This window comes from Bison bison, unplaced genomic scaffold, assembly GCF_000754665.1.
Source record: "Bison bison bison isolate TAMUID 2011002044 unplaced genomic scaffold, Bison_UMD1.0 scf7180017864352, whole genome shotgun sequence".
NCBI classification, from domain to species: Eukaryota; Metazoa; Chordata; class Mammalia; order Artiodactyla; family Bovidae; genus Bison; species Bison bison.
Genome location: NW_011494924.1, coordinates 3,486,416 through 3,510,055, shown reverse-complemented (window position 1 = coordinate 3,510,055; position 23,640 = coordinate 3,486,416). Strand labels below are relative to the sequence as shown.

General features: G+C 36.9%; 1 protein-coding gene across 6 annotated transcripts in view; it reads right to left on the bottom strand.

The window, feature by feature from the left end:
* Window positions 1-993: 993 nt before the first annotated feature.
* The window catches only part of LOC104999369 (putative RNA-binding protein Luc7-like 2), a 56,358-nt gene continuing 33,711 nt past the window's right edge, over window positions 994-23,640 (bottom strand). For all 6 annotated transcript variants that reach the window (XM_010854938.1, XM_010854937.1, XM_010854942.1 and 3 more), the window contains 7 exons: window positions 21,450-21,560; window positions 18,436-18,579; window positions 13,584-13,760; window positions 12,033-12,124; window positions 9,808-9,837; window positions 6,140-6,331; window positions 994-2,283 (listed from right to left, as the gene is read on the bottom strand). In XM_010854938.1, coding sequence (XP_010853240.1) covers window positions 2,106-2,283; window positions 6,140-6,331; window positions 9,808-9,837; window positions 12,033-12,124; window positions 13,584-13,760; window positions 18,436-18,579; window positions 21,450-21,560 — 924 coding nt within the window. In that variant the 3' untranslated portion in view covers window positions 994-2,105. The remainder of the gene's footprint in view (window positions 2,284-6,139; window positions 6,332-9,807; window positions 9,838-12,032; window positions 12,125-13,583; window positions 13,761-18,435; window positions 18,580-21,449; window positions 21,561-23,640) is intronic.

Here is a 23,640-nt window from a genome sequence, read left to right as displayed (position 1 = left end):
AACCCTCTTTTGCCTTAAACCTTGGCATGTCAGCGTTTTGGTTCCGTGTGTCAGGCAAGATGAAGCTGGTTTGGGAACAGTTCATCTGGGTTATCTGGTGCTACCCTGAGAATGGAGCTGTCACATGGAACTCAAGCAGCTGAGTTTTGAGTGATCTCCTTGTATAAGGCTGCTGGAGCTGGGTCTTCTGTTACAAGCAGTCAGCAGTACCCAGGTACAGGAGTGACCCTAGCAGCTTCTCCCAGAGCAGTATCAGCAGATTCAGGTGTGGGCGCTTCCTACAAGGCTTCCCTTGGCTGAATCCTCGACCGATAGCCCAGTTCTGCGAGTCTGAATGCCTTACTTGCAGCCTGAACCCTGTTATGCTGTCAGTTTGGTTTGACCCTTGGTGTATTTATAGACCCCAAACCTCTGACATCCTGGTCTCTGCTGATACCTGGAAAACATGAAGGCCCACCTTGAAGTTCAGAACAGTCCTGCTCACCTGTGGCCCCAGCACTACTCACTCCACTGGCAGTCCCCTGCCTGGCCCTCCAAGTCAGCCTCTGCCACCAAACCTCTGTTCTCAGCCCTCTCCTGCCTTCCCTACCTCTGCTGAAGGTGAGACCTTATTTTCATTTTCAAATTACAACGGCTAAAGAAAAAACAGAACAACTTTGTATTGCCTTATTTATACCGGGGAAAATCTGAATACCAGTAATTGAGGTATAATGAATAATGGATGTTAACAGCTTCTTTTTGGATAGGAAAAACAGACAAGAACTTTCTTCCCCCAGAATATCAGTACAGCATATTGTGCTGGATCAGATTCCAAAGATTCTCAGCTGTGCCACAGCCTAACCTGAGAGATGTGATCCTTGAAAGGATCTTAAGTTATACTCACAGATCCTTATATTACTTAATATTTTCTCAGCTTTTCTAGAATCACAAGTTTAACTACTGTTTCAACATGAATGGATATACAGCTTTTCAATGCAGAAATCGTTAAGTCTCTTTACACTGGTTACACCATGTTTTTATTTCGGTTTGTTCAATGTGAAGAAAAACAAAACAAACAAACCCAATTTCTTCTGCAGGTCTGGTCCTTCTCTACAGTGGTTGTTACAGTCCTGAAGCAGCTGGAATATAATCAGCAAGGGCCCAGGTGGAGCAACAATTCAGCTTGAATCTCTGTAAGTATATATTTATTTCCTTTGGTGCCTTGCACAGTAAGGCACTATAATAACAGAATAGAAATGGCCACCGCAAATAGCTCTAGTGACAATTGACTAGACAAGTTACAGTTTAATGATGGTGGTGGTGATTCTTTCACTTTATTATTTTTTACAATAAGGGTGTCATCTTTGTACTCCACACACACAAAATAAAACAAGTGCTTATGAAAGTCCCTGCCCCCACCCCCATCTCAAAACATCCTGAATGTAGCTATTCAAGAAGAACAGAAAAATCAAGACATGTTTGATTTCAAAATTTCAATAAAAAAGCAAAGTATGTAATGCAACAGCTGTTCAACTTCCAACTCTAAAATAGGCACCGTTAGACAAACAAAACTCCTCGTATTTTAAATTTCTCCAGCACACATTCCAGTATAAATGTTTTGAACTGTAATCAGCTAGTAATTAATAATGGGCATAGAACCTTAGAACAGAAGTTATATTGCTTCCTTGTACCCCTTTCTCTTACCACTAGAGGGTAGAAGTGTCAGGGGATATAGAGTCAAAGGAAGAAGGATTAAAAAGAAATACCCAAAGTAGCTGTTGTTTGGGACTAGAGAGGAAGACAGCATTTTACAAATGTTCAGAAAATCCTAAGGCAAGTAACACAATTCACCCATTATCAGTCCTACTAGAAAGAATAAAGACATCTGTGTCTTATTATATAAAACTGGACTTTCAGAAGTGTATTACAGGTTCACCAGAAACTATGGATGTAGTTTTAGGCTTCATCAAAGAAAACAAGTACAGACTGAGTTAAGATGCTGTACACCTAGCCTAGCTGGATCGGTGTCTGGAACTGCTCACTGTGCCACCCCGAACAGCTGTAAACTAAACAATAGTATGTAACTCCAGAAGAAGCTTAAGGATTGAGGATATGTACACAGCTAATTATATCTCCCCTGCTTCGCGCTCTTCAGAGCTCCTCCTGTCTTCTGATCTGCCATTAGCGCTCTCATAGGACCGCTTCTTATCTTTTCGATCTCTGTCACGAGGTGATCTGTCTCTTGAATTCCTGTCTCTGTCACGTGATGCTAAGTCTTGGTCTCTGAATCTTTCTTTTGAGGATCTGAAAAATATTAATTTGAGGAGCAAAATGTGTTGGGAAACCCAAAACCCAAATGAAAGAATCGGATAAATATTAAGGTACTGATTAGTTGAAGATACACAGAATACAACCAAGAAAGAGGAGTCAGTTTTCTGACAGAAAAGAGCACTACTGTATTTTGCTAAGGGGACTAAATAAGGAGATGGGTGAAAACAAAGAGCTAAGGGTAAAAAACCGTAAGCCAAAATAATGATTTCCAAGACAGTCTCATTATCTCAGAGGCAACCCTAGAGCTTCTCCAGCTCACAGCAAATGTATTTCATATGAAAATATACAAGATAATACCTTAAAAATGTTATCCAACATTTTAAAAACAGAATGTACATTCCAAATTAGATGGAAAGCACTGACTTATGATAGGAGTCAGGAACTAATTTTTCTTTGCTGTCTGGCCAGAGATGTAAAGATTTTAGGTGTTACAGGTCATGTAAGTGTGGTATATTCTTCCTCTTCCCTTTGTCAACTCCTTAGCAATATAAAAACCATCATCCATAGCTCCCTGGCTGTATAAAAATGGGCCAATGGACCAGATTTGGCCTGCAGGCAACAGTTTGCCAACGTTCAACTTAGGTAAGAGAACTACTCAATGATATGGCTTTAGGTAACCATCGATTATTTTAAAACTCTGCTTTATTCCTCCTGAGTTAGCTCATTCAACCAAAAGAAAAAAAAACAGAATAAAAGACAGGTGATCACACTAATCAATCTTGATTAACCGTGACTGTTTCTTAATACCGCCTTTCCATTCCCATACCCAGCCAGTAAGAAAGGTAAATATAAGCTCATACCAGAGATTCAATCAGAAGGAAAACCAAAGGACACTAGGGGATCAGAATTAACATGGAATCTTCTATACCTTCAACATCTAGAATAAATTAGGAACATATCATATTTATTTGGTTCTTTACAGGTGACATGGTACTTTTACATAATTATCTCACTTAATCCATGCTTAGAATTAGGATCTGAAGCCTAATTAAGTAATACTTTCAACTACTAAGGCAAGGGGAAAAAAACACTACTATACTAGGCAGCTGTAGAAATATCGTTTAAAAAGACTAAACCAGAAAGGTTGAAAGATTAAATGTCAACTTTGAGCATTCTACTGAATTAAGGTTTTAATAAGCTTAATTTAAAAATGATGTGTTAAATCACTCCACACATCCTACCTTTGTAGGATGTCTTTGTAGGAATGGAATATGGAGAGAGAAGACTGAGATGCTGCCTAAGAATAAGGACATGTACTAAGCCCCAGAGAAACGATGACAAACTATGAGATGAGTATCAACTAATATTTTGCCAGAGGTTACAATGTCCTGTACAGAAGCAGTTTCTACTCAGTATACCAGTAATTCTGATGAAGCAGGTACTCTTCTACTAAGTAGATGAGGAGAGACAGGAGGGGTAACTGGATAATTTGGCCAAGGCCCTTTTCATCCAAGTAGTCTGACTCTGAAGTCTGCACTGTATGCGCCTGAACACAGCAGAAAAATGCACATGGTCCTCGTTTACCAAGGGTGGGAGTTCCCAGCAAAAGCCGCACGCAGACTCTACTGAGACCAGTACTTCATAGCTGAAGCAGAAGAAAGCCAAGTCATAAAAGACCTTTAACTGGGATTTTTACTTTGAAATTAAAACTGGTACTATGTAGCAATAACTTGATATTCTCTTTTATATCAAGTAGATTTCAATAGCAATTGCTCATTTTCGGCAAAAAACAAAATACTGCTTTGAGACAGTAATCTGAGTATCAAGATTAGAAGTGTTCTTGAGAAAAAAATACTTCTACAAAAATAATCCTCTTTATGAACAATATGCTGAAAATATTGGATGAGGGATTGTCAGGTAGCATGGTGGTCAAATTTCCTATATATCTTCATAAACGCAGGAAACATTAGAGACTGGGTCCCGGAAGAGGGAGACTTCATGCCTATCCCGCCATCCCCACCACCAATGACAACATTTAAGAGTGCAGAGATACCAAAACAATGACAGGGGGCCAAGGTGACAAGAGAAATTATCTAGACCTTCTACCAACCAGCAAGATGATTCTTAAAATTTACAATGTAGGTAAGATTCACGGAGAATTTTTTAAGATGTATTTTTCTGGGCACTGTACTGTGTGCCTAGTTTTAAGGATATGAGATAAGGGACCTAAAAGCACACTATGAACAACTCTGTCCCTTAAAAATTCACAAATTCCCAGCTCATTCTCTGCATGTGCCTGTAATATCTAAAATATCTCTTTCCTACCTGGTTTTATCTATTCAAATTATACCTACTCTATTTAGGCTTTAGGCTACTCCCTGAAGCTATCTTTTAAAATTACTCTGATATTTCCCTCATCTAAACTCCCAGGTGGCGCTAGCAGTAAAGAACCTGCCTGCCAACAAAGGAGATATAAGAGATGCAGGTTCGGTCCGTGGGTTGGGAAGATCCCCTGAAGAAGGAAATGGCAACCCACTCCAGTATTCTTGCCTGGAGAATCCCAGGGACAGAGGCGCCTGGCAGGCTACAATCCCTAGGGTCGCATAGAGTCGGACACGACTGAAGCGACTTAGCACTAGCACTAAACTCCCATACTGTTTACTCTGATTCCAGTTTAGCGCTTAGCTCAACCTCATTATTGTCAAAATATTAGTCCTATGCCCTAATTCACTTGAATAAAGTTGCTCAACTACCTTATATATATATATATAAGGCCTAGTGCAGTAGAAGAACTACTTGGTTTTCTAAGAGTAGAACATAAATGTTCTCACCAAAAACAACAAAAATATATGTGAGGTGATGGATGTGTTAACTAGATGGGAGGAATCCTTTCACAATGTACCTGTATAGCAAATCACCACAATGTACACTTTAAATATCTTACAACTTTGTTAATTACACCTCAGTAAAGCTGGAGGAGGGGGTGGGAACCTACTTGGAACAAGGCAAGAAAATAAAGAATAAATAAAAGGGCCTATCATATCCAACTCAGTCTGTGAGCAGTTTCAGGGAATGGCTGGCTAAGGCGCCAAAAATAAAAAAAAGGAATCTGCAGAAAGCTGTTAAAAATTTATCACAGGTTTCATGTGGAGTAATAATCCATAGAAAGCTTGAGATTAGTAGATACTAGGCACTCAAAAAAATGTTTCTGTTCCTTAGAAATGACCTGGCTCTTCAAGGGCCATGATGGGACCTGAGAAGTTTGGGGAGCTTGGTTTATACAGACCATGAGTGCAAAGGCTCCATCACATTCTAATCCTTTGTCCTTTGTCAAACCAAGTCCTTAAACATACCTCAACCTGGGTCTGCCCTCCCTGCATGTTTTGAATTTTCATGCCAGTGATGTCTAACTTCCTTAAAATTCTGAACCTGCCCTGCCAAGCTAACTGTATGTAACATTGCATACCTATAGTGCAGAATAAACAAGAATATACTGAATGTATCTGCTCTGAAAAAGTACACCAGCTCCAGGAAGTTTAGAAAACAGTAAGTCAAACAACTCTTAACAAAAGGACTTCTCAGAGTCCCTAATTTTCCAATACATACTGGAGAAGCTCTCACAGTACTGGTACCTAAAATTATTTGCCCATAAAGTACTTTTCCCCAAGACACACTAACCAGAGAAAAGCAATAACCTCTGCATGTACTGGTTCCAATTTCTTACTCTGGCTCATAAGTATATTCTTTCTGAACTACCCATATAATCAGGAAAAAAAAGTTATACACTCACACACAAATGTGTACAAATTACCAGATGCAAGTTCAAACCACTAGTATTCCAAGTCTAAACTGTAAAGGTAGTTCCATATCCTCCTATGGACCTCAGTACCTCCTCCTCGATCGCTCTCTGCTCCTGTCTCTAGAACTGTGCCCACTTCTCTGGTGGCTGCGGCTCCGACTACGGCTGCTGGAGCGGGACCTGTGGCGATGGCGTTTCTCCCGGGATTTGGATCGAGTTCTCCTTTTCCGTTCTCGTGACATGGAGCGAGACCGATGTCTGCGATGCTCCCTGGACCTGGATCTATAAAAGATATTTAGTTTTTAGTTTCGTTGGCACTTAAGTTTCTCATTTACTAAAGCCTACTCTTTATAGAGAAACTTAATGCCAGTACTATTTCAAATCAGCTAAATCTACAATGAAATAAACTGCTGGTATATTAAATAACTACATACTAGAATTTTGAAATAAACAGTTCTCAGGTCAGTGTTGTATAAATTTACATTAGGAATATTTTTTTAAATGGAGGAAACAATCTATAATACTACTACATGCCAAGGACTATATTACCTAGATGTTTTATGGATTTAATTTTAAATCTCTATGGATTTAACTATGATTTTTAGTATACTTTAGAAACAAAGTATGTACCTGGTGAACACGGACAGAAGGGAGGAGACACATGAGAAAGAATATTGTTTAGGGTAAGTTTTAACTCGCTGAATTGGAAAGGTTGTATGAACATCAAAATAAATGCCCACAATGTGTCTTGTCAGTGTAATCAAAACAGTTAAGACAGTTCTCTCTGCAAGTAGTACATAATTTATTGGGAAGAAAAAGATTACATGCATAAATCATTTTAGAGAACTTTACTTATACTGCAAAATAATAATAATAATTTACAACAAGTATGTAGGCATACAGAGAAGGAAAAACACTTCTGTAGCCTCTGTTGGGTTACAAAACTAATTTATGTATTGTGTATATGGTCACGGTGGGGACAACATACATAGAGGATATAAAACATTTGGGGAACAATGGGAAGAAATGAATGAATATTGTTACTGCTGCTAAGTCGCTTCAGTCGTGTCCAACTCTGTGCGACCCCAGAGACCGCAGCCCACCAGGCTCCACTGTCCCTGGGATTCTCCAGGCAAGAACACTGGAGTGGGTTGCCATTTCCTTCTCCAATGCATGAAAGTGAAAAGTGAAAGTGAAGTAGCTCAGTAGTGTCCGACTCCTAGCGACCCCATGGACTGCAGTCCACCGGGCTCCTCCGGCCATGGGATTTTCCAGGCAAGAGTACTGGAGTAGAGTGCCATCGCCTTCTCCAGAATATTGTTAAGAGTGATGGAAATGTTTTAAACTGGATTGTGACAGTTGCACAACATAAAAATTTACTGAAAAATCAACCTGCAAACTTAAATAGGTAAACTTATCAAATGGTGTGTAAATAATGAAGTATTTTCTCGTAATCTGATTACAGTAAGTTCAAAAGCACATTATTCAGGTAATTTATAAACTGGGTTTACTTTCAAATGATTACTTTGTTACGGTTTAAAAGTATTCAGCTTCTATCAACATTAGAAAGAAAGGCATCTACTCTGGATCTAGTATCAATCGCAGCTGAATACAGTGTTTCCACAATTGAGTATTTCTGAGAAGAAACAAAGGGAAAAGAGAAAATCCAGTCCATGTGTTTTTATCAAATGGTATTTTCTTTTATCACTCACTCTGGGCTATTGTAACAAATTATTTCCCCAAGGCATACTTCATTTTACTTGACAATAACTGTCTGGTAGAAACATTTACTGGGTGCCTACTGCACTGTTCCAGGTCCTAGGGAGACTGAGCAGCCCATACAGCAAAGTCCTTAACCTCCTCATGGTGCTTAAAGTCCAGAAAGAGGCCTCCAGACATGTAGGCAGCAAATAAAATATAGGTCAGGTAGTAAGGACATGACAGAAGAGTAAAAAAGGAGAGTAAAATTAGGTGGTCCTCTTTTATACAGAATAGGCAGGAAAAGGTTTACCAGCTAATCAGGGAGCACAGAGAAGAATGCTTCAGGTAGAGGGAACTCAGGTGCAAAGGCCCTGAGGGGGGGGAAGTTCACAGGAACGAGACACCCTTCTGGCTGTCATGAGATTAGCAAGGGGGAGTAATATCAGGAGTCTAATAAGCAGGATGACCTGCTTGACCTGAATGACTTTGTCATTCAAACCAGGATGCTTTCAGTATTAAATTATACAGAGGAAAAGAGGGAGCTATTAATAAACATGCTGAGACAAGAAATAAACTAACTCTCCTAGGGCAGATTGATCACTCTATTTAAAAACCATGGTGAGGATTTCAACTTCTCCTGAGTGAAACGGAATACCTTTAGAAGGTTTGAAGACAGAGCTGATTTGCTTTAGTCCACTTTTTAAAAGAATACATTTTGGCTAATGTGTAAAAAACAGATTGAGGCCAAAAAGGGACGTGGACATGAACAGAAATTAAGAGACTTGTTAAAAGGCTACTGTAAATAGCGAGGTAAAAAGTGGCTTGGACTAGGGTAGCAGAAATTAAATTTCTAGCCTGAATATCTAAGGATGTTCTGTGTACAAAGAGTTTAAATTTCTCTCCAATGAAGGGACAAGCCTGCAGTAACCAATCAGTAAAAAAAAATCATCATTTAATATTTCTACTTCTCATCCTGGACTGAGAAACTCACAACCATATAAATTAGCTGATACAACTGGTCCTGACTAATGTCTTAGTTTTTTAGTGTTTTATGCAGAAATACCACTGAAAGATGCTAAAAAGTACTAAGTAAGTGTTAGTCGCTCAGTCATGCCCAACTCTTTGCGACCCCATGGACTGCAGCCCACCAGGCTCCTCTGTCCATGAGATTTTCCAAGGCAAGGATACTGGAGTGGGTTGCCATTTTCTTCTCCAGGGGAAATCCCTGACTCAGGGATCAAACCCAGGTCTCTTGCACTGCAGGCGGATTCTTTACCAACTGAGCTACAAGGGAACCCTCTCCCTGCCACCAAAAAAAAAGTACTAAGTAGTACTTAGTACTAAAAAAAAATACTAAAAAGTACTAAGGGACGTTTAATAGAAACACAAGGTTTTGCTTTCATAACAGCAAACGCTCTTATTCTTTAAAGTCAAGAATACGTAGAAGGTTTCAAAAAGAAGATGTGATTTGAGTGAGAGCAATGGAAGAATTTGGGGAAAAAGCTTCAGAAAGTCCACCAATACTAGGGCCAAAGATCAAAATTAAGTCTTCTCCTCTTCCTCTTTTATGGATGTAAAATGCCCCATTAAAGCTTTATCTGATACCTGTGCAAAGGGAGATGTAATGAAGCCCAAGTCTAGCTTGGGTGCAAACCAACATTTTCGTTTCCCTTAATTAACTCATCATGGATTCCCTCATTCAAAACATATCCAACTATTTATTTGTATTTTGAACAGATACAACCTCTTAGAATGTGTTTCTTAGATGTACCACCCAAACTGATTTTTAAAAAATAAATCTTGTCACATGTATACTCAGCTTCTAAATAAGATTTTAATGAAATATTCTGAAATATTTTTAGCTTTCTCTGTAACTTCAGGGCACTGTATATAATTTATTCTGATAAAATTAAACTGTAGCTCATGAGTATCTTCTGACCAACTTCTCAAATGACACTGCTCAAATATGCACTACAAAAGAATTAAGAGAACTAATAAATTCTCATTCACTACCCTCAGAAAACACAGCTTCACCACTTATCTTGTATAATACCTACCTTTTAGGATTCTTGCTATGTGAGCGAGACCTAAAAAAAGAATTCTGTTTTTAGAAAAATAACTATAAATAAGGAAGAAAGGGTACAATGTGGTATTAAAATTACATTCCCATTTCTAATTTTTATATTACTTTTATAAATACAAGGCACATGTGTGTATACACAAATTTTCCCAAAAAGCACCACAAACTTTACAGACTTTCTCACTCTGGCACATCCCTTACCTAGGCTACCTGGCTCTTAGAAGACTTAAAACACAATGCAATTCACTAATTCTCCAAAAACCACCTCCCAACCTGGAAAGAATTCTTTGTTATTTACATCTGTCATTTCGTCTTTCCCTCTTAGATCAGAACTTCTGAGGGGCACATACCCTGGAATTATCACCTCATACAATAACCCCTAGAACACTCAATTCAATCTTACAATGTTTCTTAATATGACACACAATTCTCTGATACAAAGTACTCTTCATGTTGCCCAGTACACAATTAAAGCTCAACAGATAGTAAGAGCAAGTATTACGGTTACCAGGAAGTCAAAGGGTTTTTTTTAGTGGAGTGTATATAGCTTGGTTGGAACATGAATGTGGACTGAGCCTCATATAAGCCATAACTGTTTCCATCACTCACTATCTGTGTGGCCTGGGCAGATTATTTATCTTCCTGCAGCTTAGTTTGCCATTTGAAAAAGAGGAATAATAATAAAAAATTCACCGGGAGCTTTCAAGTAATAGATAAATAAATACAGGAAGTCTTACTTATTAGCACAGTATCTGGCACACAGTAAGCATCTAGTAAAGTGATAATAGTTTTTATCATTATCCTTTCAACACCATAGTTGGAATCCCAATTTTGTGTATAATTTTATACTTACTAGTAATTTCCTCATTTTCCATACTTAGGGTCCTTCAAGTTCACAGATAGTTTAAAAAAAATTTTTTTAAACATTTCTGAAATAGCGTTAACATTTCATAACCAATATTAAAAGAAATGTGGCATTAGAAGAGTAAGATGTGATGTACTTTCATCTCTGACAGATGTGAAAATGTAGTCTTGCAAAGAATTCTTTTTCTTATTTGGCTGTCATCTCAGATGTATAATTTGTATTAGTGGCAGTATATTCTGTTGAATTTTAACTTAAACTGAGATTCAAATTCCATTTGTATTATCTTAAATATTACAATACTGGGTGCTATTTCCATGGAAACTTAGTATACACAAAAGAGAACAGGGATAAAGCTCTAAGGTAAAATTTACTAGTAAATGAAGAAAATATATCAATGGAAGAATAAAAGCACTTCCTCTAAACAGGAACATGTCCATATATAGCTTTGTTTCATTTTTGTCATCAAAGTGCAAAGAGATTACCTGTTACAAGCCATGTAACAAAAATGAAGTCAGTTTAAGTGTCTTGAAATAGATTGCATGTAACAATCTCAAAGCTTGGAGGAAGGTGACATAGCTGAGTCACATATTATCAAAGGTTTTAATTAACTTAGGAACATCTACTGAAGAGAAGCTATTTAAATTTCAGAGCAATATAATATCATTAAGGAAACACTGTAAGTTAGAATGATAGGTAAATCTTTTCTGGCACATCCCTCCATCTGAAAATTGTTTAAGTTTTTAAACATGTTATCACACAACATGCTGCCAATGGGTAACAATGATCCAGAACATGCACACGTTCTAAATATGAAGAATCCTGATTTTATCAATATACCAATATAAAAAGAACTGTGCACATTTAGCTATTATATTAAATTAATAAAAGTTTTAACAGTTTATAGCTTCTAAATTGAACAAATAGATAATCAAAGTAGCATGTAAAATAATCAGTGAAACAGATTAAAAAAAAAACAAAAAACACCCAGCCCTTCTATCAACAAGTATGTACCATAAAATAGTTCTGTGCCAGTCTAGCTCAAAGTGAGCCTATTATGGTAATCAAAGGGCTAGAAATGGGCCTTGTTATCTTACTAAACACAAAGATGTGAGGCGCTCTTGGCTCCCTCTTCCATACATTTTGAAGGAAATCTCCTGGACTTAAACAGTCTTTAGTTAATATACTTGAATAAACACTGTTTCATATAGTAATATTTTTAAGAGTAAACAGAAATTTCCCAAGTCCAGATTTACTGATGTCTAAAATCTTATGCGCCATCACATCTTTTTTTATGCCCCACTTCAGGTCCTTGGACCACTCCAGTGATCACGCCATACCTCCTCAGCTTCTCCCTTTCTTCTCTCTCCCTTTCTTCTCTTCTTTTCAGGCGTTCTTGGTTTCTTTTCTCCTGCTTCTCAGCTACAACTCTCTTAAAACACAACGACAGTTCAAAATAATATTAAATGAGAAGCATTATTTACCGGGCCCATTCTTAGCATTATCCTCAACTTTACCATATCGAATATCAAAACTTTTTAATACCAATTCAATTTGAAGTTTTGTCAGGTTTAATCACTACACTTACAAGTCTGGTTTCCAAAATCTTTCCTCCCTTTCATATAAAATTTCATATTTCTCTATGACTTCTTAATGATATTTCCAAATCACTTTTAAGATTTTTCTCCTCTTATATCTTCTAAATTCTTTAAAAATGATTTAAAAAAATCAATCATTATAAATCACTATTTCCATGCTCTATGATTTCCAACACAGAAATGTCTTCTGTTGACTTCTAGTTACAATCCTGATGCTACTACTTTTAAAAATACCAGTGATAAACTAACAACAAAAGAAATAAAAATAAAATAAAATAAAATAAAAATACCAGTGAAATGCTCAACAGTTCTGCTTCTAGGTCTGTATTTGGTACCCAATCAGGTACCATTTTTATCTTTGAGCCCAATGATCATTTGCTATGGTGACACATTTGTAATTTCAAAAAACTTACCCAAGATCATCTAAGTTACTCAGAATACTGGACAAGAGCTCACAATAAACTAAAAATATGGAGAAATCCCTAGGTGATTTGATTCTACATTATTTTAAATGCCCAGCTATGGATGCTGGGTTAATTTCAGTGATAACTACACAAGAAGTCACTACTGGTGTTTGCCATCTTTAAGAAAGTCCTCAATTCATGACAAAATGCGACAGTGCCAATTAAAAAAAGACAAAAAACAGCTAGCCACATCAGACTGCTGAAAAGTAAACTGGCCCTATCCATTGACTGTGCTCACTTTCAATGGTTTAGAAATATCCTTTTCTGTCTTTGTTTATCTTCTCAGAAGAATTTGGCAGACAAGTAAGAGTTGTGTTGCCTTTCTCACATCAGCCTATTTAAATGACACAGACTGTCCATTTAAAAAAATAGGTTTCTAAGCTTTCTCAAGTGGGAGCAGAAGCATAAAACTAGAGGTTTTAAAATCTGCTATTTAGTGAACTGCAAAATATTTAAAATATTATCATTTTTTTAATCTTCCTTTAAATGTTATATTAACATTACCAGTTTTTTTTTTTTTTTTAAAGAAAGTATCATTGGAAATTTTAGGGGGCTTGTAGGATTTTCTAACCCAGTTTGCAAGATTCCTACCTGATTCAATATAATGTCCAAGAGAAAATATTATCTCCACCAAGAATAAGAGGATTTTTAAAGTTTGTCAGATATCCATTAAACAAGCTATTTCCATTTACAATCCTACACAAAATCCTATAATCTGAATTATTAACAGAATCACAGTTAAGAATAGTCTTCAATATCAAAGAAAAATACTACACAAAATGAGTGGCTATAACTGTAAAAAGTGTGGGATATTAATTTACCAATGTACCTTTAATTCTTCAAGCTTCTCTCTTATTTCAATAAATCCCAGGTGCAGTTTACCCCCAAAATGATCAGCCAGTCGTCTGTCATTATCATGAAGACCTAAATAGGCAGAGCAAACTTCACAGACTCGAAGTTTCTGCTGCTGGAAACTGGAAGCGGGCATAGAATTCCGATAAACTTCCTAAACAAAAGTGAGAAAAACCATGTTCATATAAACTGCATTCAAATCACACAATTAAACAAAATTCACTATGTTCATACAAAAAAAAATGCTTCTAGTGAACATACGAAAGTATGGCTATTTTGTCATGAAACAGATTTCCCCCCCTTACTCCCATCCTCCGTCCTCAAGACTTCTCCACTAGAAATGAAAGATCAGAGCCTCAAATTACCTTTTGCCAGAACTACAATAACATTAACAGGATATAACTTTCTTCAAAGGTTTTCTCTTTCTGTTTTCTGTATTTTTTTGTTAAAAATGAGATGCAGCAACCTCAAAAATATACACTAGTGAAGAATCAAGGTAGTCGCCGCCCATGCTTGCAGAAAAGGAATGCACGCCTTCCATACTGTTACAGCTTCCTTCCACGTATCGTTCTCCCCACGATGTAAATACAGACAAGGCCTACAAAAAACTTCGCCTCAAACAGAGCGGCTCTATAAGACATAGATGAAAGGTGCCTTACTGAGATTAAGAGGTCTTGGACTCATCATTTTACTTATACTAAGGAGATAATAAATTAGTGTATTTGTGCATCCACTCTACCCTTTTTCCTTATACTGACAGAATTCTGATTTGTTTGAGGCAGCAGCATGCCCATATAAAAGCATGACATTTCCAAGTTTCCACATAGCTTTGGCTAAGGAAATATAAGTGGACACTGCTGGAGAAAATCTATAGGAGGTTCTTTAAGCATCCGCCTTGCAAAGCAAAGGACACCAGTTCAATCCCTGGTCTGGGAAGATCCCACACAGCACATCTACTGAGCCAGCACTCCAGAGCCCGTGCTCCGCAACAAAAGCAGCCACTGCACCACAACTGGAGAGTAGCCCCCACTTGCCACAACTAGAGAAAGACCACATGCAGCCAAAAATAAACGAGTGAAATTTTTTCAAAAAATAATAAAATGCAGTCTCCACTTTGGGCCCAGTTTTTGTATACCAATTTTTTTTTTCTTTTTTTTTTTTTTTTTTTTAAATACTGAGCTGTATGAGCTGTTTGTGTATTTTGGAGATTAATCCATTGTCTGCTGCTTCATTTGCAAATATTTTCTTCCTAAATAAGACATTTCTCCCATTTCTAGGGATTTCCTATTAGCTCAGCTGGTACAATCTACCTGCAATGCAGGAGACCCAACTTTGATTCCTGGGTCAGAAAGATCCCCTGGAGAAGGAAATGGCAACCCAATCCAGTATTCGTGCCTGGGAAATTCCATGGACAGAGGAGCCTGGCAGGCTACAGTCCATGGACTTGCAAGAGTCGGACATGACTTAACGACAAAATCACATGTTACCACGTGTAAAACAGACAGCTAGTGGGAAGCTGCTGTATGGCACCGTGTCCTTGATGACCTAAAGGGGTGGGGTGGAAGGGAGGCTCTAGAGGGAGGAGGTACAGGTATACATGTAAACAAACCACTAATGCCTTTGATAGGCTATGACATTGTTTCAGTGGTATTCCTCTCAAAAATCTAATGAGAAAGAAATATTGAGCAAATCCAAAGTGAAGGACATTTTACAGAATAACAGGTCTATACTTTTCAAAATGGTCAAGACCATGTAAGACAAAGACTGAGGTACCAGATTAAATAAGATTAGAGTAAGACATAACAACTAAAATGCAATACATGATCCTGGACTGGATCTTAAGCAAAAGTTTTTCTTTTCTGAAAATGAACATTATTGGGACAAATGGTAAAATATGAACAAAGTCTTCAGATTAATAGTATTGTAACAATATTATTCTGTGATTCAGACAACTGGTACTGTGGTTATATAGTAAGATATCCTTGTTTTTATGAAATACACACTGAAGTATTTAGGGATAAATAGGCATCATTTTTATAACTTATTGTCAAACAGTTCAAATACACACACACACTGATGTAGGAAGAGAATGATAAAGCTAATGTGGTAATATGCTACCATTTGAAGAGTCTGTGTGAAGGATATAGAGAATTCTTCACCCGATATTTTTTTTTTTTTTTTACTTTTCTTAAAATATTTCAAAATAAAATATTTTAAAAAAGAAAATCCGAAAGCACAAGAAAGCACAGGTCAACTCAATTTTTGTGCCTTATTATTCCTCCTCTTTCTGCTTAGGGAGAAATGAAAGGCTTTAGGCTTAGAGACCATGGTGGTACCACAAACTGTTTATTTTCTGCATTGACATTAACTACATTTTAAAAAATCCTAATATTAAGAAATTAAAACTACCTAGAATGGCTACTTGGTATACCTTTTCCCAGCCTAGAACCTTTAATCTGTGTCTCTGTATTTAGAGTGGGTTTCCTGCAGCTAGTACACAGTTAAGTCTTATTTCTTTTTGTTGTAAATCTAGTCTCACAATCTCTTTTTAATTGGACTATTGAGACTCAGACGGTAAAGTGTTTGCCTGCAATGCGGGAGACCCGGGTTTGATTCCTGGGTCGGGAAGGTCCCCTGGAGAAGGAAATGGCAATCCACTCCAGCACTCTTGCCTGGAAAATCCCGTGGATGGAGGAGCCTGATAGGCTACAGTCCATGGTGTCGCAAAGAGTTGGACACGACTGAGCGACTTCACTTTCACTATACCTCTTTTTCTGCTCCAGTGGTTTCTCTAGAGTTTATAGTATACAACTCCAACTTGTAAAAAAAGCTAGAATCTTTTATTATAATCAGACAAAGGATAGTTCAAAACAAGGGACATTAATAGGGAGAGAGAAGGACATTTCAAAACAAAGGGTTAAATTAATCAAAAGACATAAAAATCTTAAATGTGTATTAAGCTAATAACAGAGCTTCAAAATAGATGAAGCAAAAAGTGACTAAATGGAAAGCATAAAGAAACAAATCTACAATTAGACTTCAACCACTCCTCTCAGTAAATATTAATAGCAGAGTAAGTAGGCAGGAAAACCAACACGATATAGGTAAGTTGAAAAAATCTATCAACTATCTTCACTCAAAGGACATTTACAGAACACTTCATTTAACAAGGCAGAGTATCATTCAAGTGCAAATGGAACATTCACTAAGACAGGCCATAGGCAGGGTCACAAAACCAGTGTACTGACATATTTAAGAGAACTGAAATCACAACATGTTTTCTGACCACAACAGAATTAAAATCAGTGAAAATAAAGACTAAACAGATCTCTTAAAACCCACAGGTCAGAAAAGAAATCATAAGCAATATTAGCAAATATTTAGAAATGAATGAAAATAAAAACACAACATATGAAAATCTATGAGATGCTATTGCTGTGGTTAGAAGAATGATCCAAGGGGGTTGGAGGAGGGAAGGATTGGAAGCTTGGGAATAGCAGACACAAACTATGATATACAGTATGGATGAACAACAAAGTTCTACTGTATAGCACAGGAACTATATGTATATTTCATAATTCATGATAAAATATAATGGCAAAGAAAAAAAATATGTAATGACTGAGTCACTTTGCTGGGCCTGCTAAGTTGCTTCAGTCGTGTCCGACTCTTTGCAACCCCATGGACGGTAGCCTGCCAGGCTCCTCTGTCCAAGTGATTCTCCAGGCAAGAATACTGGAGTGGGTTGCCATGCCCTCCTTCAGGGGATCTTCCCGACCTAGGGATCAAACCAGTGTCTCTTAGGTCTAACTTGCATTGGCAGGCAGTTTCTTTATCACTAGCACCACCTGGGAAGCCCAGAAATTAACACAACACTGTAAATCAACTACACTTCAGTAGAAGTAAAAAATGAAAAATAAATCAATAAAATAAACTGAATCAATGCTCTAAGCTTCTGCCTCAAAACACTATAAAAAAAAGAACAAATTACACCCAGCTGTGATACAGTTAAAAACAATGGAGACTATAGCAAAAGGGGAGAGTACAATCTTATTTGAAGGTATTTGATTTCCTGAAAAATATCGGGGGGAGGGAAAAAAAAAAATAGAACTTTGTCTGCAGGATAGCAGATTTTGAGCTGTGCTGTCGAAGAAGAATGAGAGGAGGCTTCCAGTGTGCTAGCAGACTATAATGAGGAAGGAAGAAAAGGGAGAATACTATAGTTGCATGGGGATGGAGAAGGGGGTAGGGTATCATAGTGACCATGGATATGAATACTGTATGTGTGTGTCTGTGTGTGTGAGAGACGTTTCAGTTCAGTTCAGTTTACTCGCTTAGTCGTGTCCAACTCTTCACGACTCCATGAATCGCAGCACGCCAGGCCTCCCTGTCCATCACCAATTCCCGGAGTTCACACAGACTCACGTCCATCGAGTCAGTGATGCCATCCAGCCATCTCATCCTCTGCCCTCCCCTTCTCCTCCTGCCCCCAATCCCTCCCAGCATCAGAGTCTTTTCCAATGAGTCAACTCTTCGCATGAGGTGGCCAAAGTACTGGAGTTACAGCTTTAGCATCATTCCTTCCAAAGAAATCCCAGGGCTGATCTCCTTGAGACGTTGTTTAGGTAATTTCAATTTCAACAGATCAATGACTCTAAATTCCAAAACAACCACTAGTTTTGATATATAACCCACTGGCACGACATAAACTAGATATTTATTTTTAAACTGGTTTAAATTTCCTTTAACTTTTCAGTAACTTCTGATCAAATATATGTTCTTTTGGAAGTACAGATGCTAAGGCTCTAGAAACTGTAACTATAAACTACCTCTGCTTCTCTTTTTTTTGCCCGTGCTTTTTCCACTTCATCCATTACTTTCTGGGATTCCTCCACATTTCCTTCAGCTCCTAGCTGCTCCACCTTGGCCAACAATTTGCCAATTTCTTCATTTAACTCATGAACACGTTCTGCCTAGAAAGAAACAGAAAAGATGATCATGAATAAAAATCAGCACGTACCAAAGTTCAAAATATTTCGTAAGTGTTCAGAAAAGACGTTTGAGCTATCTAAGGCAATATAACTAATGCTTTCTGAGCATATCATAAATGAATTGGTGGACATTAGAGTATTTTGAGCCTGCCTGCCTTTACTTGTGAGTTCAGGGAGACAACTGATCTCAATATAACTACTGCTTTTTAACCTCTGCTTTGGCAGTGTATTCCAAGTATAAAATACATTTTCTTCCACATTCTGGAACTCTGTACCTTTCCAAACCATCTCTTTCTGTTCTCTGACTTCACAACAAATCTGTTATGTTTCCCAAACTCACCCTGTTGTTTTCTTCCTCTCTGACTTTCCACATACTGCTCTCTCTTGCTAGGATGTCGTCCATTATCTCCTTTATCTGCCTCATGCGTGTCTATCCTTTCAGTAAGATCCAACTGAACAGTCTATTATGTGAACAATCAATAGTCACACCTCACCCTCACTTAAGACACTTAAGCAGAGAGCATCATACACTCCTTTGTGCCATCTTTGTATCTTCTATGACAATTATTTTATCTGTATCACATTACTCTGTATGCCATTTTTGTATTTCCAATGCCTAAGATACGCTCAAATATGAGTAAAAGAAATGAATTGGGGGATATTCTTTAAAGTGAAGATATGGCTTTAAAGTCCAACATATCTATCTGGTTTATGGCCAAACCAATTAACAGCTATGTAATTGTGGCCAGATTACCACACCCGAATCTACTTCCTCATCTGAGAAGTAGGGATAATACCTATCTCTCAAGGTTGTGAGAGATGAGAAAATGTGCCTTGTATATGCATGTGGCATATTACTAATATTCAGTATACCAGCATGGCACCTTTCTCCCATGGTCCATCCCTTTCCATTGGGATTATTTCTTTCCTTGGCTTCTGATATACCACCTCATCACCACCGTTATGGGTATCTAGTTCATTCCTATTGTTTTAATGGCACATGACAGTCTTTATTCTGGCTAGAAAGTAAGTATTCAGCCTATATGGCCAATTAGCAAAAAAGGTTTTGATTTGATATTGACATCCAATCCCAACAAAGTAGTGTGCCAATAATCTTTACTCCTTAAATTTCCCTCAATCCAAGATATTTGTCCCTCAAAGAAATTTCCAATTGTATTATCACTATTGTCCTACTTTAACAAAATGGTATTTTCCTCAAGTATCTGCCACAGAAAGACTGCATTAGTGACCAAAGCTCTTCACCCTCCTGCACCTGTGCCCTTTGCTATGTGAACACCATCATACGCTGACTCTGAACTTGGCCATGTAACTAACTGGCTTTGGTTAACAGGATGGTAGCAAATATGACATAAGGGAATGCTTAAAAACTGCTTGTACGATGGGGCTTGACACTATTGCACCTCTGCTACCACCATGAGAATATGTTCAGGCCAGACTTCTGGCCTCCAGCTGACTAGAAGACATGAGTGAGCCCAGCTTAGAGGAGTAACTGCCTAGTCAATTTCAGCTTAAGTTACTGATTACAGACTCATGAGCTAAATAAATTCTTAATGTTTTAAGTTTTGAGGTAACCTGTCAGCATTTTTGTAGTGATGGATAACTAATACAAAGCTTTATAAACCAATATAGCTGGGGTCTAGCCAACTGCTATGGATCTCTTCCTACCAGGAGATATGAAATCCCATGTACTTTAGGACACCTATCTTTATAGTCCCCATATTAAGAAAACTTTCCAGAAAAAAGTTGGTTATACATAATCCTCTCCTCAGACAAGGGATCCATTTCACTTTGTATACACATATCTGAGCACTACATTTAATGACGTTACCTAAACTCTATTGGATAACTTTGTCTCCATTCTGCATTTTCATAAAATGTGCCAGACTACACTGAATGGTACACAACATTATAAAGCAGTGAATCATCAAATCAGCTAAAGTCAATATGTGGACTTAGGAACTCTGATTTAACACACCAACTCTACATAGGAAAATGAATTCATTCTGGGTATTGGATGATATTAAAAATTTGTTACCTTTATGAATGTAATTTTGTGGTTATGTTTTAAAGGTGAAATGATATGACATCTACAATTTGCTTTTCAAATAATGAAATAGCAGAAGACTGATGCCTTTGAATTCATTGGGATTCACTGTACTTTTCTCTCTACTTTATGCATAAGTTCACAACAAAACATTTTTGCCTAAGAATGAGGTACTGATACACACAACTTGTATGAAACTGAAGGAAGTTGTACTGACTATAAAAAGCCAATCTCAAAAGGATACAACCTGCATGATGCCATTTATGCAATATTCAATAAAATAATTACAGAGATGGAAAATAGATTAGTGGTACCCAGGGGCTAGAGAGATACAGGAACGAATGTGGCTATAAAGGGGTAATATGAGGGAGTATTGTGGTGATGCTACAGTTAAGTATCTCAATTACAGTGGTAGTTAACCGTTACACATGTGACGAAATTGCATACAGCTGCACACACATGCACAACTAATGAAATGTGAATAAAATGTAAGGACTGGCCCAGTTATCAACTTCATGGCTTTGACACTATTAATTATGTAAGATGTTAACATAGGGGAGGACTAGAGGAAGAGTATGCAAAATCTCTACATATGTCTCTGCAATCTCCTATAAATCAGATCAGATCAGTCGCTCAGTCGTGTCCGACTCTTTGCAACCCCATGAATTGCAGCACACCAGGCCTCCTATAAATATAATTATTAAAAAATAAAAAGTCATAAAAAGTATACCTCAAAGTATAGTAAGGTAAAACTATTTTGTATTAATGAAATAATTGAACATCTTACCTTCGCTGCAACTTCAGCACTAATTTCTTCTTGAGTTTCTGCTAATCTTTTCTTAGCCACTTCTGTTCTTCGATCACAATCTGCAATGAATGACTGCAGATGATCCATAGCCTACAAAGTTTAATTAAGACAATTACTGTAAGAAAAATCAACTGTATCTGTAAATATCTTTACTCAAAAAGTATACTTTATTATTTTAAATGCTATTATGGGAATAAAAAAAAAAAGTGAGTTCAACTACAAATTGAAAACCACTATCATCATCTATCAAATCTACAAAGAACAAACATAAAAATTCCCAGAAAATGTAAGGCTGTAAGGAAACCACCACTCTCACACTTTGCTGAAGGAATCACAAACCAGTGCAGGCTCAATAAAAAGGCAATATGGTAATCTTTATCAAAAGCCTTAACAATATGCCCTGACTTAGTAACTTTTACTTCTAGGAATCCATTTTAAGAAAGTAATCAGAGGTATATGGAGAAATTAATATTCAAAAATGTTCTTCACAGTGTTAAATGGGGAAATATCCAGGTAACATGTAGAGAACTTAATCTTCAGTCATTTAAAAAAGGTGTCAGTAGAACACGTAAGGACCTAAGAAAATGCTCATGCTTCATTCGTAAATAAAGTTACAAAATGGTATATGCAGTACGAGCCCAATTTTGTAAAATAAAAAAACAGTAGAAAAATTGACAAGCATACATTAGATATTAACAATTTCTGAATATATGGATAATTTTTAGTAATCTGTTTTTCTGTGTCCTTCAAATTTTCCACAATGAAAATGTTACAATCAGGAACAATTGCTCTTTTCTCAAAGAATAAACCACTGAGAATTTTGTAAAAATCTACATCAGTATTTACATAGATGTTTATCAGGCATATGTTAGTATGTCTATAAATAAATCACAGTTCATATAAAACTAAGCTTTAAAGATGTATTCCCAACCCAACCAATTTAGACTTTCATATCTTACTGTACAGAAATACAGCTAATTCAAAACTCCAATGTTTAAAAACATAAATTTATTAGACACACATAAAATTCTAAAAATGGTTATTTAACCCATGAATTTCATGAAAATGTAAAACCTTTTATCTGTGATGAAAAAGAAATAGTTATTTAACTCTAATTAACTTAAATTTTATTTTTAAAAAACGATGGAACTAATCAATAGTGTTGGGTCAACTAAGCAGCTATGTAGAAAGTGAGACCTATACCTCAATTCCTTGTAACAGAATAAATTTAATTCACAGATTCAAATACATAAAACAAAGCCATAAAAATACCAGAAGAAATAATGAAACAGAATTCTTATCACAGCAGGACAGGGAAGGCCTTTTGACTTAATTTAACAGATTTTTAACAGTTAATAAACGACACAACTACACAAATATTTTGCAAAACTCACAACTTCCAAAAAAGAAATAGAAAAAAAACCACAACATATTATCTGAGATAAGGGACTAATTTTCATTATATGTAAGGTGCTATTTAGTACAAATCAAGTAGAAAAATACTAACATCCAGGACTTTCCTGGTAGTCTGATGGCTAAGACTCCCTGCTTCCACTACAAAGGGTGTGAGTTTGATCCCTGGTTGGGGAGCTAAGATCCCATATGCCACATGGCAAAAATTAAAACACACACACACACACACACGTATCTGAAATTAGTAAATAGCACCCCCCACACATACACACAAAATGATGTACACTGAAAGTTCACTGAAAAGGATATATAAATAGATCTTAAATACATGAAAAATTTTCAAACTTACTTATAATAAGAAATGCAAATTAAAATTATACTTATAGTCCATTTCATTTATTAAAGCTGCAAGGAAATCGTGACCAACACACTATATGGCATATGGGAAATAGTTTCAAACATACTTGTGGGAGTATAAGATTGAAAACCCCACACCCATACATCTAGATGTTGGTGAATTTCTGCAGTATTTTATGCCCAGTGTACGTTAAATCATAACAAATTCACTTAAGGCATTTCCCCAACTGCTCCAGCCCCATATTAAAATTATGTTTACATAGATGACTTCATTTCCATTAGCAGAAATTCTTGGAAGTTCAAAGAAGTAAATGGGGGGCAGGGGAGGGGAGGTGGCTATTTACTACTTTTCTCCCAAACCAGATAAACCATCTGTTACGTCACTGATAAAATATACCAT